General features: G+C 43.4%; 1 protein-coding gene across 2 annotated transcripts in view; it reads right to left on the bottom strand.

Moving 5' to 3' along the window:
• ANAPC1 (anaphase promoting complex subunit 1) overlaps positions 1-14,056 on the bottom strand; it is a 34,945-nt gene that overhangs the window by 17,172 nt on the left and 3,717 nt on the right. For both annotated transcript variants that reach the window (XM_068153349.1, XM_068153350.1), the window contains exons 8-24: positions 13,726-13,946; positions 12,890-13,099; positions 12,367-12,462; positions 11,850-11,940; positions 11,668-11,733; positions 10,624-10,761; positions 10,175-10,315; positions 9,860-9,920; positions 9,201-9,388; positions 8,568-8,642; positions 7,746-8,011; positions 7,312-7,403; positions 6,262-6,410; positions 3,464-3,542; positions 3,325-3,361; positions 3,147-3,217; positions 2,831-3,009 (exon numbers count right to left, since the gene is read on the bottom strand). In XM_068153349.1, the coding sequence (XP_068009450.1) occupies positions 2,831-3,009; positions 3,147-3,217; positions 3,325-3,361; positions 3,464-3,542; positions 6,262-6,410; positions 7,312-7,403; positions 7,746-8,011; positions 8,568-8,642; positions 9,201-9,388; positions 9,860-9,920; positions 10,175-10,315; positions 10,624-10,761; positions 11,668-11,733; positions 11,850-11,940; positions 12,367-12,462; positions 12,890-13,099; positions 13,726-13,946 (2,160 nt within the window). The remainder of the gene's footprint in view (positions 1-2,830; positions 3,010-3,146; positions 3,218-3,324; positions 3,362-3,463; positions 3,543-6,261; positions 6,411-7,311; positions 7,404-7,745; positions 8,012-8,567; positions 8,643-9,200; positions 9,389-9,859; positions 9,921-10,174; positions 10,316-10,623; positions 10,762-11,667; positions 11,734-11,849; positions 11,941-12,366; positions 12,463-12,889; positions 13,100-13,725; positions 13,947-14,056) is intronic.

The raw sequence follows: 14,056 nt of genomic DNA on the forward strand, positions 1-14,056 counted from the left end.
GAGGAGGAGATGATACCTTAAAAACAACAAAGATGCAGTAAAGGCTGCTGAGCAAGGACTGATGAGCTTGAAGAGGTGAGAGATGAAACAGTTCTCTTTCTTTCAAACCTATTTCTTGTTTCAGAGCAGTAGCAGAAAAGGGCTTTCCCCTCCCTGCCTACACAACTAGCTGTGATGGTTGTGAAACACGTGCATTTAGTTATTATTTTTTTGCCCTTCAAGCTCAGCAGTGAAAGCCAGAAAACCAGATGAGCATTTTGATGTGTATTAAAAGGGAGGTTAAAATCCAGAAGGAGCAGGCAGTCCCCTGATCTGCTTTTGAAAGTGCCAGTACCTACTGATCCTCAACCCCCCCAGATCAGGGCTGCTGCTCTGCACATTCTGTTCAGAAATCTGTGTCATTTTTTCTACTCATTGATGTTTCGTGAATCAGAGCTTTGATCTGGATTCCCCTCCACAACAACCTTGGCAAAAAATCCAGCTGCCAAATCAAAGGAACAGTAGGCCTGCATGGCAGCAAATTCCAAATCTTTGCTGCCAGCAGGCACCCCGGGTTTCACTACAGTACCAGGATGTCTTCTGAACTTCCACACTACAGCTACAAGACCAGGAAACTACCAAAACACTTCCTGGCTCAGAGGCACTGTGGAGGTCTTTCTCTGGAAGATTTAGTAGATCTTTGACACTATTCAACGACCTGTATGAAGGGAGTTTGCTTGGGAGAAGTAGCTAACACACCATCAGACAGTACTGCCTGGATAGGCTGGAGTGGGGTTAGGAACCTCAGGAAGTACAAGAAGTGCAAGTGTGGGGTCCAGCCCCTGAAAAGGAACAATCTCAGGTACCAGTACAGGTTAAGAGCTGACCTGCTGAAAAGCAGCTCTGTGCAGAAGGACCTTCAAGTGCTGGTGGGCAAGTTCACCATAAGCCAGCAGTGTGCCCTCATGGCCAAGTACACCAATGGTCTCCTGGAGTATATGAAGAAGCAGGTTGAGGGGAGCTCCTCCCCACCTCTTCTCTGCCCAAGTGAAGCTACCCTTGGAATATTGTGTCCAGTTCTGGGCTCTCCAGTTCAAAGGAGGCAAGAATTACTGGAGAGAGTCTAGCAGAGGCTGCAGAGATGAGGGAACTGGGCCATGTCTCTGTCAAGGAAAGGCTGAGAGACCTAAGGCATTTTAGCCTGCAGAAGAGGATTGTGTCAGACTCTTTACAGTGGTACTCAGTGGCAGGACAAGAGGCAATGGGGACAAACAGAACATGAAGAAAAGATTCTTTCCTGTGAGGGTGCCAGAGTACTGGAACAGGCTGCCCAAAGCAGCTGTGGAGTCTCCTTCTCCAGAGCTTCCAAATCCACCTGCACACTGATCCCGGGCAACCTGCTCGGGGTGAGTCTGCTTTAACAGAAGGGGTGGACTAGAGGATTCCCAGAAGTCCCCTCCAACCCACACCATGATTCTGCTGGTTATTCATATTAGAATGTATCTAATTAAGAGTTTCATTTAGAAAATAACATGGGAAGTGACAAATTCAGGAACAAACTCACTCCAGAACTCTCTCTGAACTGGGTATTTTTCCTGTTCAGTACCTCAGAATTTCAGCAAGCTGAAAGACACAGAATCACAGACTAGATTGAACACAAGGTCTTCCTGAGGATCACTGCTAACACCTGACCCCAGGAAATTAACAGCTGATGAATGAAAACTAATTTCTTATGATAAATATGCAGCAAATCTCAATACATAACTGCACCACCCATAGAGCCAGCGTCCGTTCTGAAACAGGAAGCTCCACCCTGCCCTCCTGAGAAATGACAAACAATTTGGTGTGTGAAGATCATTTCATCCTTTTAAGGCAGCATATACTCGAGGCTTTGTTATAAAGTAAGTGATAAAATCAGATTGATTGTCACTCTCAGATTCTGGACCGTTATGGCTGGGCAGAAGCTCACCAGCAGAAAATACAGCAGATGTTTAAGGAGTGCTGGTACATGGGATTTGAACACACAGCTTATTTTTCTGCTAAATAACTTAGCTTCTTTGATTATGGAGTCAGTCATGAAGCCTCTCTTACAAAAAAAATAAATGGAATAACATCACTTCAAAGCTAAGAGAGCAAAAAACCCTCTTCTTGACTTCTGAAAAGGCTACAATCTGCTACTCTTAAATGCTTTTATGTATGCCACTAGCCAGTATTCTCTTAAGAGTTCTGGTTTCCAGAGTGTCCTCAATAAAAGACACTCCAGTGAGCTACAACTCCAAGATGCTACTGATTGCCACCATCAGAAGGAAAGGTTTAAGCAAAAATGAACACAAGTCTGTTTTCATTTTACTTCAGGATACAAATAACTAAATAATTTCTGAGCAAGAAGAGAAATATGGAAAGTGTATTTCAGAACTCAGTTCTTGCAGAGGAGAAATACCAGCCATGCTGGCACAAGAAAGAACCAGACTGACAAGCAGCCACTTCCTTCTCCCTGTGCCATTGCTGCTTCAATGGCAGAGTCTCTGGACTGAGTATCAAAACCTCCCTAACAACCATCATGGACAGGAGGACCTAGAGGCAGCACATAGTTATGCAGACAACATTTCTGAGCACCATGCCTCAATGAAGTCTTATATTGTCAGTTTCTACAGATACACATCTATTCTTCCTGGGCTGGCTTCTGGTTTTCAGACTGAAACCATCACGTGCGTGTAAACACTGCATTGTCCTTCATCTTCAGTGCTGCACCTCCTGGTGTCCCAAGCATCAGCAGATAGTGGGGAAGTTTTGGAACACAGAGTTCTGCCCTGTATCCAGCACCACAAAATCCATTTATGCCCATACTCACAGATTTACCCTTCTGCAGGTTCCCTTCACACGCCTGCTTGGACAGGTCCTGGCGCCCAATCAGGAGACAAACTGCTTCTGGCCAGTCGGAGGCAGGCTGCTCCCGGCAGTAATATATTGCATCTCTAATAGGAAGAGCTACACCAAAGGGAAGAGATTCCAGATCTCTTAAGGTAAAACCTGAAAATGAATTAAGGGGGGGAGGTTAAAAGCTTTAAGGGGGGGTCTCTGTTTTACCAGAAGTAGGTAAACGTGTTTCATACTCTGCAAGCACAAGGCTAATGCTTGTGACTGCTACCATTCTGAACTGCTCTTACCTACATCTGTCATCCAAATAACTAACTTTTCAGCCAGGCTGGAAACAGATGTGCTCTGTCTGAAACTGCACCTGTAAAATAAAGGGGAATAAAGGTGAAGCCAATAAAAGCTAGTAAAATACTCAGCAAAAAGTAAAAGCCTCTGAGTCTGAAGTAATACCAAAATGACTGCTCGTACCGATTGTCATCCTGTTCTGCCTGCTGTTTTCGTTGTCCTAGGAGAGACAAGGCCACATTACTTCCACATTCTCTGAGCAAAAGGAGAGCACATAAGAAGCACAGGAGGAGATGCTATGATGGCATCAAATCAGCATTACCTGATGTAATCTTGTACAAATAATGTGAGGCTTCATTAGACACAGCGCTCTCATCACCCAGTATGTACAGAGCCACGCTCTGGGTAGGAGAGAAATATCATAACACAAAGTTACTCAGTGTGCAGCTGTCACCTGTCAGAACAGGCAGAAGATAACTTCAGAACTTAGTGTGACAGGTTTAGTGTGAAAACATTGTTAGGAAAAGGAGACTGAAACAACTGAGGCAAGTAAACTTCTATGCCTTAGATTTCTATCCTGAAACTTGGAAAAAAGACACCGTGAAACAACAGAACTTTCTCTAGTAACTGTATCACAGGTCAAAAGAAAATGATCTTCTAAACAGAAGAACACATTCCTGGTCATCTTTCCCATGATTCTCACATGAAATTTCATTTCTCTTGCAAACCACTCCTATCAACACACACCATTTTTCACTTGGTTTCCTCCACCGGAACGGCTCTAAGTGAAAAGTTGGTCCCGATGCAAAGCAGAGTCCATCTCAGCCATCTAGCCAGCAACATCAAAGCAATCTGTCACTGTTTACACTTCTTGATACTGCCAAGCCAAAGGCAAAAGACTGTTTAAAGCCTCAGTGCTGCTACTCCAACCCTCCACACACTGAAGCAGAGGACAGGCTGATTCCTGGTAGTTCATACTAGGAACTCTAACCCAAGATGAGTTGCAGTTTCTCCTCCTTCTTTTGCTCTTCACCCACCTCAGGCTCAACATCTCTGCTTCAGACCCTGTACTGGCATTTTTTTTCCCTTAAATGCTTAGTGAACAAGCTAGTGAGGCTGACTAGAAGATAACATCAGCACTGAGAGCTACTCATGCGACGAACTATTGATGTTGACACACACTCAAGAAGAAAGCTGGGAGCTTCTCACTCACAAACTACAGTTAACCTGAAGTCACATTATTACTCTGCACATGCCACTACTGCAAACCACAAAAAAAAACACATAAGCAGTGAAGCATGGGCTGCTCATGAGCTGTTCTTCCCAATCTGAAATACCTCCTCCCAGCTACTAAAACCCATCCACCCCCTCCAGTAATATTGAAGCAATAAAAGGAGGGACTCATAGAGATTTGCTCTGCTAAGTATGTACTCCTCTCCCTGCAGAGAGGTTGACACTGCACAAGGATACCCAAGAGACTCTGATGCAGACAGGTAAGGTCTGTAAGTTATCAAGTGTGACATCAATCTACAGGAAAGGTTAGGAGGATTTGGGGAGCTACAGGCCTGTCAGCCTGACTTTGATGCCAGGAAAGGTTATGGAGCAGATTAGTTTGAGTGCCACCACATGACACACACAGGACAACCAGAGGGTCAAGCACAGCCACCATGGGTTCATGAAAGGCAGGTCTTGATCTCCTGCTATGACAAGGTGACCAGCTTAGTGGATGGGGGAAAGGCTGTGGATATTGTTTACTTTAGTAAAGCATCTTACAATCTCCCACAGCATCCCTCTAGAGAAATTGGCTGCTGATGGCATGAGTGCTCCAGGCTTAGGGAAGAGTGGCTGGAAAGCTGCCTAGTGGAAAAGGACTTGGAAGTTCAAAGCCAGCTGAAAATGAGCCAGCAGTGTGCCCAGGTGGCAAATAAGGCAAACAGCATCCCACACTTGGATCAACAATAGTGTGGCCAGCAGGACTAGGACAGTGATTGTCCCCCCCATACTCAACATTGGTGAAGCCACATCTCAAATAGGAGGAGTTGGAAGCTACTGTGCTCCTTGAAAGCTATGACATAGTGGTCATTACTGAAACTTGGTGGGACAAATCCTATGACTGGCATGCAGCTATTGATGGCTACAAGCTGCTCAGAAGGGACATGGAAGGAGGGGTAGAGGTATTGCCCTCTGTGTTAAGAAATGGACAGAGTGTAAAACGAGCTCCCCAAATTATAGCCAAGAGCAAGTCAAAAGCTTCACTCTAAGTGAAGACAGGGCTCATGATCACCTGGGAAACCTGAACATATGCAAGTCTATGGGACCTCATGAGATGTGTCCCAGAGTCCTGAGGACTTTGAAAAGTCCTGGCAGTCAGGTGAAGTCCCTGGTTACTGAAGAAGGGAAACACCAATTTTCTAAAAAGGTTGAAAGGAGGACCCCAGGAACTATCAGTCTGTCAGCCTCACCTCTACGCCTGAGGCACCATGGAACAGATCCTCCTAGGAGTTCTGATAAGACACAGGGAGGACAGGGATGTGATTTGAGACAGCCAGCATGGCTTTACTAAGGGCAAGTCCTGCCTGATCAGCCTAGTGGTTTTCTACAATGAAGTGATGACATGAACAGACAAGGAAAGGGCAATGGATGTCACCTATCTGGACCTCTGCAAAGCCTTGGACACGGTCTCCCACATCCTTCTCTCTGAGTTGAAAAGGTATGGATTCAATGGATGGACTGTTCAGTGGTTAAGGAATTGGCTGAATGGTTGCATCTAGAGGGTACTACGGGTCAATGGCTCAATTCATCATTGATTAATGCTAGATTAATGGTTAGACTTGATAATTTTGAAGGTCTCTTCCAACCTTTATGATTCTGTTCTATGATTCTTTGTGTTAGTATGGAGCAGGAACACTTGCAGATGTGTAAGTTTCCCAACAGTAGAGCCCCAGCAGAGCTCTTTGTCACAGGCTCAATGGTCCTCCAGTATGACCCCACTGCAAATAAACCCTCTACTCTTTGACTCCCCAGCTGTGTGCACTTCACTTGCAGGAAATTAAGCAGCTGGAGCAAATTGGCCACAGTGTTGACAGAATTAAACTGTATCTTCTTTACCAAAGCACATACCAGTACTACCAGTTTGCTCCTTTCACAGATTCCTGGTAAGTAAGGATAAGGCTGCACTCCTCCTCCCTTCAGACAGGAACTCAGCCACTGAAAGATACTTGGAGGCTCAGCAGAAAAAAATGAGGGGTGGTGCATGAAACCTGTTTGGACTTAATCATACGAAAAGCAATGACAATGAGTTCATGGCAAGTGCACAACAGCTCTCCACTATTCCAAAAGCAAGCACAGCACTTCTTCTAAGGATAAAAATACAGTATTTCCCCAAAATGTGACACTGCTCAATCTTGTTAGGTGGAAGTTTATAGCTGGACAGTAGTAAAAATCTGACACCTTCCTATCTGTCCAGAACAGGAAAGTTACCTCACTCCATGATGAAAAGAAATAAATACAGAGCAATTCTCAAACCTCCCTGTCCTGTAAATCAGCAACATTAAATTGCTTAAATGAGAGGATAATGTAATTACAACCTCTATGCCTTGTCTGCCCAAAACCAGGAGTAGCAAAGCCTGAGCAACGCTGTAAGATCTTTTTTTGGTCAGCACTAACAGTAGCTGTCCTTCCTTGAGTAGCGAATTCCAGCTGGCAGGACACTGAACAGGTGCAAAGATACCATCTGACCTTATTTCAGATTTGTGGGGTTAGCCTTGACTTGGTTCTTATGCTCTATGGGGAGCCTGCCGGCCTAGCTGTACTTGCCACCAGAGGGGCATAGCTCACTACCAGATGTGAGACAACTGGCAGCCAAGAGCTCTCAGCCAGTCTGAGTTAGGAGTTTGCCAAGACGAAACCATCATTCCCTGCCAAATTCTTGCTGTCTAGAGCGTCCCATGAGGCACTTATGGCTATACTGTGCTCTCTTCATTCCAGTCCTTTTAGGAAGTTATGAAAAACAAAGCAACAAGGCAACCCCAGCACTATAAGCATGGGTTTGTATATTGGGATTAAGTCCTGACCAGCTTTAAAGGGAAAAGTCCCTGATATGGTCAGTGTTAGAGAGAATCTTCACATCACAATCACTGAATATCCAGCTCTGCAAAGCCTTACACTCACCTTGATCAATTATGCAAGTCTGTCGAGAGGTTTTGACGAGGGCTGGATAGTCTCTGTAGTAATAATCTATATAAGCTTGAAGTTTTAAGTCCCTAGAATGAGAGTGGTAAATCCTATTAGAAGAGGAAACCCCCACACAAACTTTCTGCATCTCAGTGATATTTTCTGCTCATTTTCTTTAATGTTTGTCTATACACTAGATACAAGGAGGAAAGTTTTGACTCCCTTAACTGAGGCTGCTGAGGGGCACTGCCTGTTCCCCAAGCAGTGAATCTGTGTTTAATCTTCCCCAAGTACATCAAGTTTTTTACATTCATTTGCTTTCTTCAAATCTGTGAAAAGTCTGCTCCACTCTGGGCTATCCTATCCTTACATTTCCCATTACCAAGAGACACTACGTGATATATGATAGCTGTAATTTGTCATGGACCTACCTGGCCAGCTGGACCAGAAGAACAACAAGTGAACGAATTCCTTCTCCCATCAGAATATTCAGTTTGATCTCCTCATAGATGAGATGAAGAACAAAGAAAACAGCAGGAATATGGGTAAAAAGGAGGGTTGAGGAATCCAAATTAAGGCTCTGTGAGAAGTCATCCTTTGTCGCTGAAACTTCCAGGGGGTCCAGTCGCAAAGCTTTGGCAATGGGATGAGACTCAAAATTCCTATGGTAATCAGAGCTCAACAGATACTCCCAGTCCTAGACCAAATAAACAAGAGAGGAGGTTCCACAGTGAACATAACCTTCCAGCAACAAACTCCAAAACACTGTTGCAGAGAAGATCTTTCTCTCCCCATAAACCAACATGGATGTGACTGTGGTACGGTAAGGTGAATGTGCTGCACAAACCCCACAAGCCACAGAAATTAAATTCTTAAGTTTTTGTTGTTGTTTGTTTTTTTTTTTTAAGCCTCCTCAGCTTTTCTACAAGTAGCCATGGGAGTGAGACAACTTCACTTGACAAGGATGAAGCACCTAGGAGAGATTTGACCTTGTCTGAAGACTATCTGGGATTGCTTTGTGTTCCGTATTAATTTCCAAGTCCAAGCCAGCTCGCTGGAACCCTGACAAGCAAGGTCACAGGATGCAGCCACAGCACATGACAAAATAGCTTTCCTTCTCCAAAAGGCTTGTAATCTCAGATGAGCTCAGAAGAAATGCAGTATCTGAGGGCTGTTTCCTCTGCTTTGCCTTTAAAAAACCCAACCCCCCCGCCCCCAAGGCTCTTTATTTGTAAAAGAGAACTATTTCTTACTTCGTCTGACCCTGTTTCTGATGGTCTAGCCTTCTTGGGAGCAATAACTGGTGAAAGTGATCCTTCAAAATCAAACTGCAAGAAAGAAAAAGATCAAAAGCAGCTCAGTATTGAAGTTCCCAACTTTGTACAAGTGGATCACCAATTGTGGAATCCAAATTCAAACTCAGCATTACACAACTCAGAAAACTTCAAATGCATTCAGTAAAACAGTGGGGGGGAAAAAAAAACCAAGAAAACAAACAAGTTTCAAATGTTGTCATTAAAAATCTACATGGAAAATCCTCTTTAGGAAACAAGAATCTGAGTTGTAATTTGTTTCTCTAGCAAAAACAGGCTTAATATGGATTGGGTGAAGCAAATCTTTAATGCATCACTGCTAGTCAGTAAAATACTTATGATTTATTTTTACCTGACCAGGACAGCTGGTGGCAGGTACCCACATTTCATGATAAATACAGGCTAAAATGTATACCCAAAACTTAGCAAAAGATAACTGATTTGTTGGCATCTTGTTAAGACAAAATACAATTTATTCCTGACACAGTTCATTGTCTCTGACCATTCTGAAACTTGAAGAACTATCATTACCCTTAACATGAGCTAGGAAAACAAACATATGAGCTCGTTTACATTGTGTGTCCAGGACAGCCTCTCTGTGTTGTAACCCATCATATTCATGAGACATGTAACAAACAAATTCCATTCCGAGTGATAGCTTGGTCCTCCTGGAGCATTATAAGCATTGTACCACTTGACAAGCATCTGTACTGCTATCTCCTTGGGCAGGATAGCTTTCACCCCTTGGAGGCATTTTTTCACTGTTGGAAAAGAAGAAAATAAAATGTAGGTGTGTTTTCCATCTTGCATCCTGGTTCTTCTTCCAATCAGTGTTATAAATCTTTACAGATCCTCTTATTCCACCTGTTTTTAACTCCCTGGTACCTCTTTGGATAAACATCACACCACACAACTGCCAACAATCATTCCTTTAGTTCAGGTTAAGCACAGCCTCATTCATCACACAAAGGGGGAAAAAGGTCTTTTTTTTTTCCTCATTACTGAAATTTGTTTGTCAGACTCAACAGTAGAGAGCGAAGCAACCTACTGAACAAAGCTCCAAAAGTTCAGCAAGCAAAGCACCAAAAGCAAAAGAGCACACCTAAGTAAATGGCAGCAGCTCTAGAAGGTAAGTTAACAGAGCTTGGAATATACAGTATTGAATCCTTACAGTCTAAACTAGGCAGGAACTACTTGAAAAACAACTTCATATGCTGGATTTGGAATCATACCCAATTCTGAGGTGGCAATTTCAGGAATTGTAATCCGAACCATTGTGTTATTGCTGAGTTCCTGAAAAAGACAGGTAAGAGTCAAACTAGGAAATGCATACAGTCAGGCCAGTAAAGATTTGCAACCTCCAACATTAGTTCCAAGTAAATTATGTCACTTCTACAGTACTCTACAGGGAGAAAAAAAAAAGTGCACTGGTACCTTGCTGTTAATCAGGAGTTGCTGGCAACGTCTCACCACGCAGCTTAAACAAACCTGACCTTCATTTTGCTTTGCTAACAAAGTGCTGGCACAAAGTACAGGATAATACCTACTAAAGTTACTCTGTTGTGGACAGGATCTCTCAGAGCATGAATGAAAGTTCCAATCTGCTGAAAAGTACAGTCTTCAACATAAGTTGAGTCATGAAGTTTGGAAGTATCCCGTAGCTCTGGAACTGGTGATAAAAGCACGCCCTGAAAAGCAGTACAAATGATTGCTTAGCATTGTTGAAGCAAGAGGATCTGAGCAAAGGACAGCTGAATCTGCCATTTAATAGACAACTTTAAATCTTTCCAATCTCTGCCTCACAAGTTTTATGGAACTCAAATAAACTGACAGGGCAGCAGTAAACAAATTGTTTTAAAAACAGTGTATTCAGGGGATTTACAGAAGAAAAAGAAAAGAGTCGGCTCCAAACCCAATGTTTAAAGTTAAAATCCACCAATCATTTTAAGCTATCACAACTAAACCCCTCCCAAGGCAGGACATCCTTTCTTCTTACCTCTTCCAAGGGTGCCAGATGCTTATTCAAAGGCTTGGATGGAGTGCTGACACTATCCAAGGGAGTGCTTGGCCGAGGCATTTGGGTGGACATCATCAGGGATGGAGCAGGCAGCCCAGGAATAAAAACTTTCCCCACCTTTTTGTGACAAATATAAAGGACAACAAACATTTGGGTTACGTTCCAAGCTTGCTTATGGATACAGACACCATGGAGTTTTAATATCTTAAAGGACAAGCTCTAAGAAAAGTGGGTATATACTAAAACTAAATCCTCTGAAGACTATAAAATTACTGTCTTCAGGTGATGACACACTGAAAAAAACAAACATGTATTGTCAGTGTTGAGAGCAAACCTGGAGCAAGAATATTGTTTAGGTAGGTTGGATTGGTTGATGGGTTGGATGCGATGATCTTGAAGGTATCTTCCAACCTGGTCTGGTCTATTCTATTCACTAAAAGCTGTAGCAAGGCTTCACTGAGAAATCTTTATTTTCAGGGATTTCACTTGTTTTTATACACATACATATATGAACACATCCATGTGTATACATATATACAAGTGCACACACACAGAGATATTGCAGTGTAGAGGGTTTCTGTATACACAAAGATAACATGGTGCATCTCTATAGAACTGCAGAAGCTTTAACTCCTTTGGATGAATCATGTCCATTCTATTAGCCCTTTGTAAAGCAAAAAATAGATGACATTAAGACAATCTGGCATGCTCCAGAGAATACTGAAAGTTTTTTGCACAGGAACAATTCTTGATTTCTTTATTTAAGTTGTCTTTCTTTGAAAGCATTTTATTACTGAAGTATTTTACCATCACCAAAAATAAACTGAAGAGATGATTTAACAGTACCACAAGGTGCCACTGACTCTTTAGAACTACTTTTCCAGCACTGTACACCTCCCTAAACAAGCAGCAGGGTACAAGAGCCTAAAGCGACACCTTGTAAGTCATGATGCACACAGGATCTCCTGTACAGCCTCGTCTGCAATCAAACCTTTCTTTTGGGATAAGAAAGCTACTACTTACCCGAACCACTCCAGAATACAGCACTAGATTCCCACTGCCTTCCAGAACCAGCAGGGTATCAATGCCCTGTAAGAAGCAAGCAGACTATTCAGCATCTCCTGTTTCGGTAAAATGACAAGAGTTGGACAAGCAGCAGCAAGCCAGGATACTCCACAGCTGATACTCCAGATAGAGGTGCATACCTGCACTGGAGCTGCATCCTTTGCTTGAATATTGGTAACTGAACCAAAGATCAGCTGCGACTTGTCATTGCTCTCTTGAAATTTTACACACCTAGAGATTTGAGGCAACAAAAGGAAACATAAAAGGCCTGTCTTATCTGCTGTACGGAACAAAGGCAGAAAATTAAGACAGCGCCACACAACAGTTACTTTTATTGTGGTACAGCTGTTTCCTTCCTCCTCCTTTGGCTTGTTTTGTGCTGGTAGCCAACTTACTTTTACTCTGTCAGCCTAATTAACCCCAGTTTACTGCTAAAGGCTAAATATGAGGATAAAGAGTACAATGCAATTACATTTAACGTTCTCTCACAACCTCTGTACTAAATAGCCCAAACCGTTCATGCCATGACAGTTAAAAACACACAAGAGCCCATGATGTAGCCATAACTGATCCCACTAGCTGGAGGAATAAATGTTAAACCCTGTGTCTAGCTGGTGATTTTTAGAGTGCTCCTGATCCCAAAATAGGGATGCTCACCGCAGCTGGAGCTGGGATTCCACTAAAAAGCACAGGAACTTCTGTCCGCAAAGATCAGTGGTAATAAACACTTTGGATGCTTGGGAATTCTTCTCTCTGTAAGAGGAACACAACAGTCAATACACTGCATAGAGTAATGAACAAGAAAAACAATGAAGGAAATCCCAGTCACCACAAGCTGTAGGGTCAGATTAGACTTCAATGACCCAGTCTCAGTTTTGGTCACTTGAAGCTCATATTCTAGCACTCCAATCTCCACATTCCCCACTCCTTGTCATGCAGAGCGCATGCTACTTGGATTTGTTCTGTTCAGTCTTAGGTTTTGGGCTGTATTTTGCCCCTTGTCTGGTAACACAGACCAAAAAGAAACCCCAAAGCAATGACCAGGTTAGATCTTTAGAGATCTCATGAAACCATTCCCCAGCTCAGAGGGCTACAAATAACACTCAGGTGAAACTGCCCCAAGTGCCCAATTCCTTTTTCGAGGGAGCTGAATTCTCACGCCCCAAGGCAAGCACCTAACCTCATGTTTGTGACTGTTTCTGTCCACAGATGATCCATACACAGCTCAGGAACAATTGGTTCAGTTTCTGGTATAAGGAAGGAATCACTGCAGGTGCTGTTTGGCGAATGGATAATGCTGTGCCTCTTTGGTGACTGGGCATTACTGGAGAAGTTGAATCTCTGCACTCCTGAGAAAGAATGGACTCCCAGGGCAGGGGAATGAGAGCGGCTGCAAGCAAAGACATAGCACACTGCTGAAGCGTCCATTTTCATCAGCAGGTACAGAATCCCACGCTGGCACAGACTTCAAAAACAAACCAAAGCCACTCTAAACCAGTAGTTAGCTCAGCAGCCTCTTTATAATACTGTGCAGCACAAGAAAGCAATTCTCCAATTGATTTCCAGTCATCTCTGTCAAAATCCAACAGGTAAGATTTCAAAAGTAAGAAAATAAGAAAACAAACATTTTAAGTTGTGTGGTCCACTCCCTCAAAACTTCTCCTAACCTCTTCCCTCTAAATATGACTTCTTTTAGAAGCTAACTGAAACCACTCCTGGGACTAAAAAAATTGTAGGTGGTCCCTGACTCCACTACAGACTGACTGACTACATCATGACAGAAGAGCTCTTCCTTTAGCTCTTGCATAGTAATTATTTTCCTGTGCTTTTGGGATAACACCACACCAAACATCACAAAAGTGCTCCCAAAGGGCTCTCAGATGCTCTAACAGAGATGCCTGCAACTTAGACAGACAGCTGTGTAATGGCAGAGAAACACAATTCCAAACATCCAACCTATTCCACAGCTCCTACTCTTGGTTATTGGCTGTCTATACAACCACGTTCAGCACCCACCTCAAAGCAGCCATGTTGGAGATGGATGGTGAGCGGGACTGCATGCTGGGTGATGACACTGATCTGCTCTGGCTGTGCATGGATGAGTAGGTCTGGAAAGGGGAGCCCACAGGAGAGTCTCCTTTGGAGAAGCTTCTGAGATGAGCAGTCAAAGAGCTGCTAGTGGCAACATGAGGTGGTGTGCCCATCTGCTCTGAGAACTTCAGCACTGTGTTCTGCTCCTGGGAGAAAAAGCAAAGCTGTCTATGCACAAACAGCACAGGGGGAGTAACAGCCAGGAAGACTCTCAAAGGGCTTGTCTCATTAGGTAGGCACTAAAATCTATGCCCAG

The sequence above is a fragment of the Melanerpes formicivorus genome, unplaced genomic scaffold (assembly GCF_026170545.1).
Source record: "Melanerpes formicivorus ecotype bairdi unplaced genomic scaffold, bMelFor1.0.p_v2 SCAF_25, whole genome shotgun sequence".
In the NCBI taxonomy this organism is placed as follows: domain Eukaryota; kingdom Metazoa; phylum Chordata; class Aves; order Piciformes; family Picidae; genus Melanerpes; species Melanerpes formicivorus.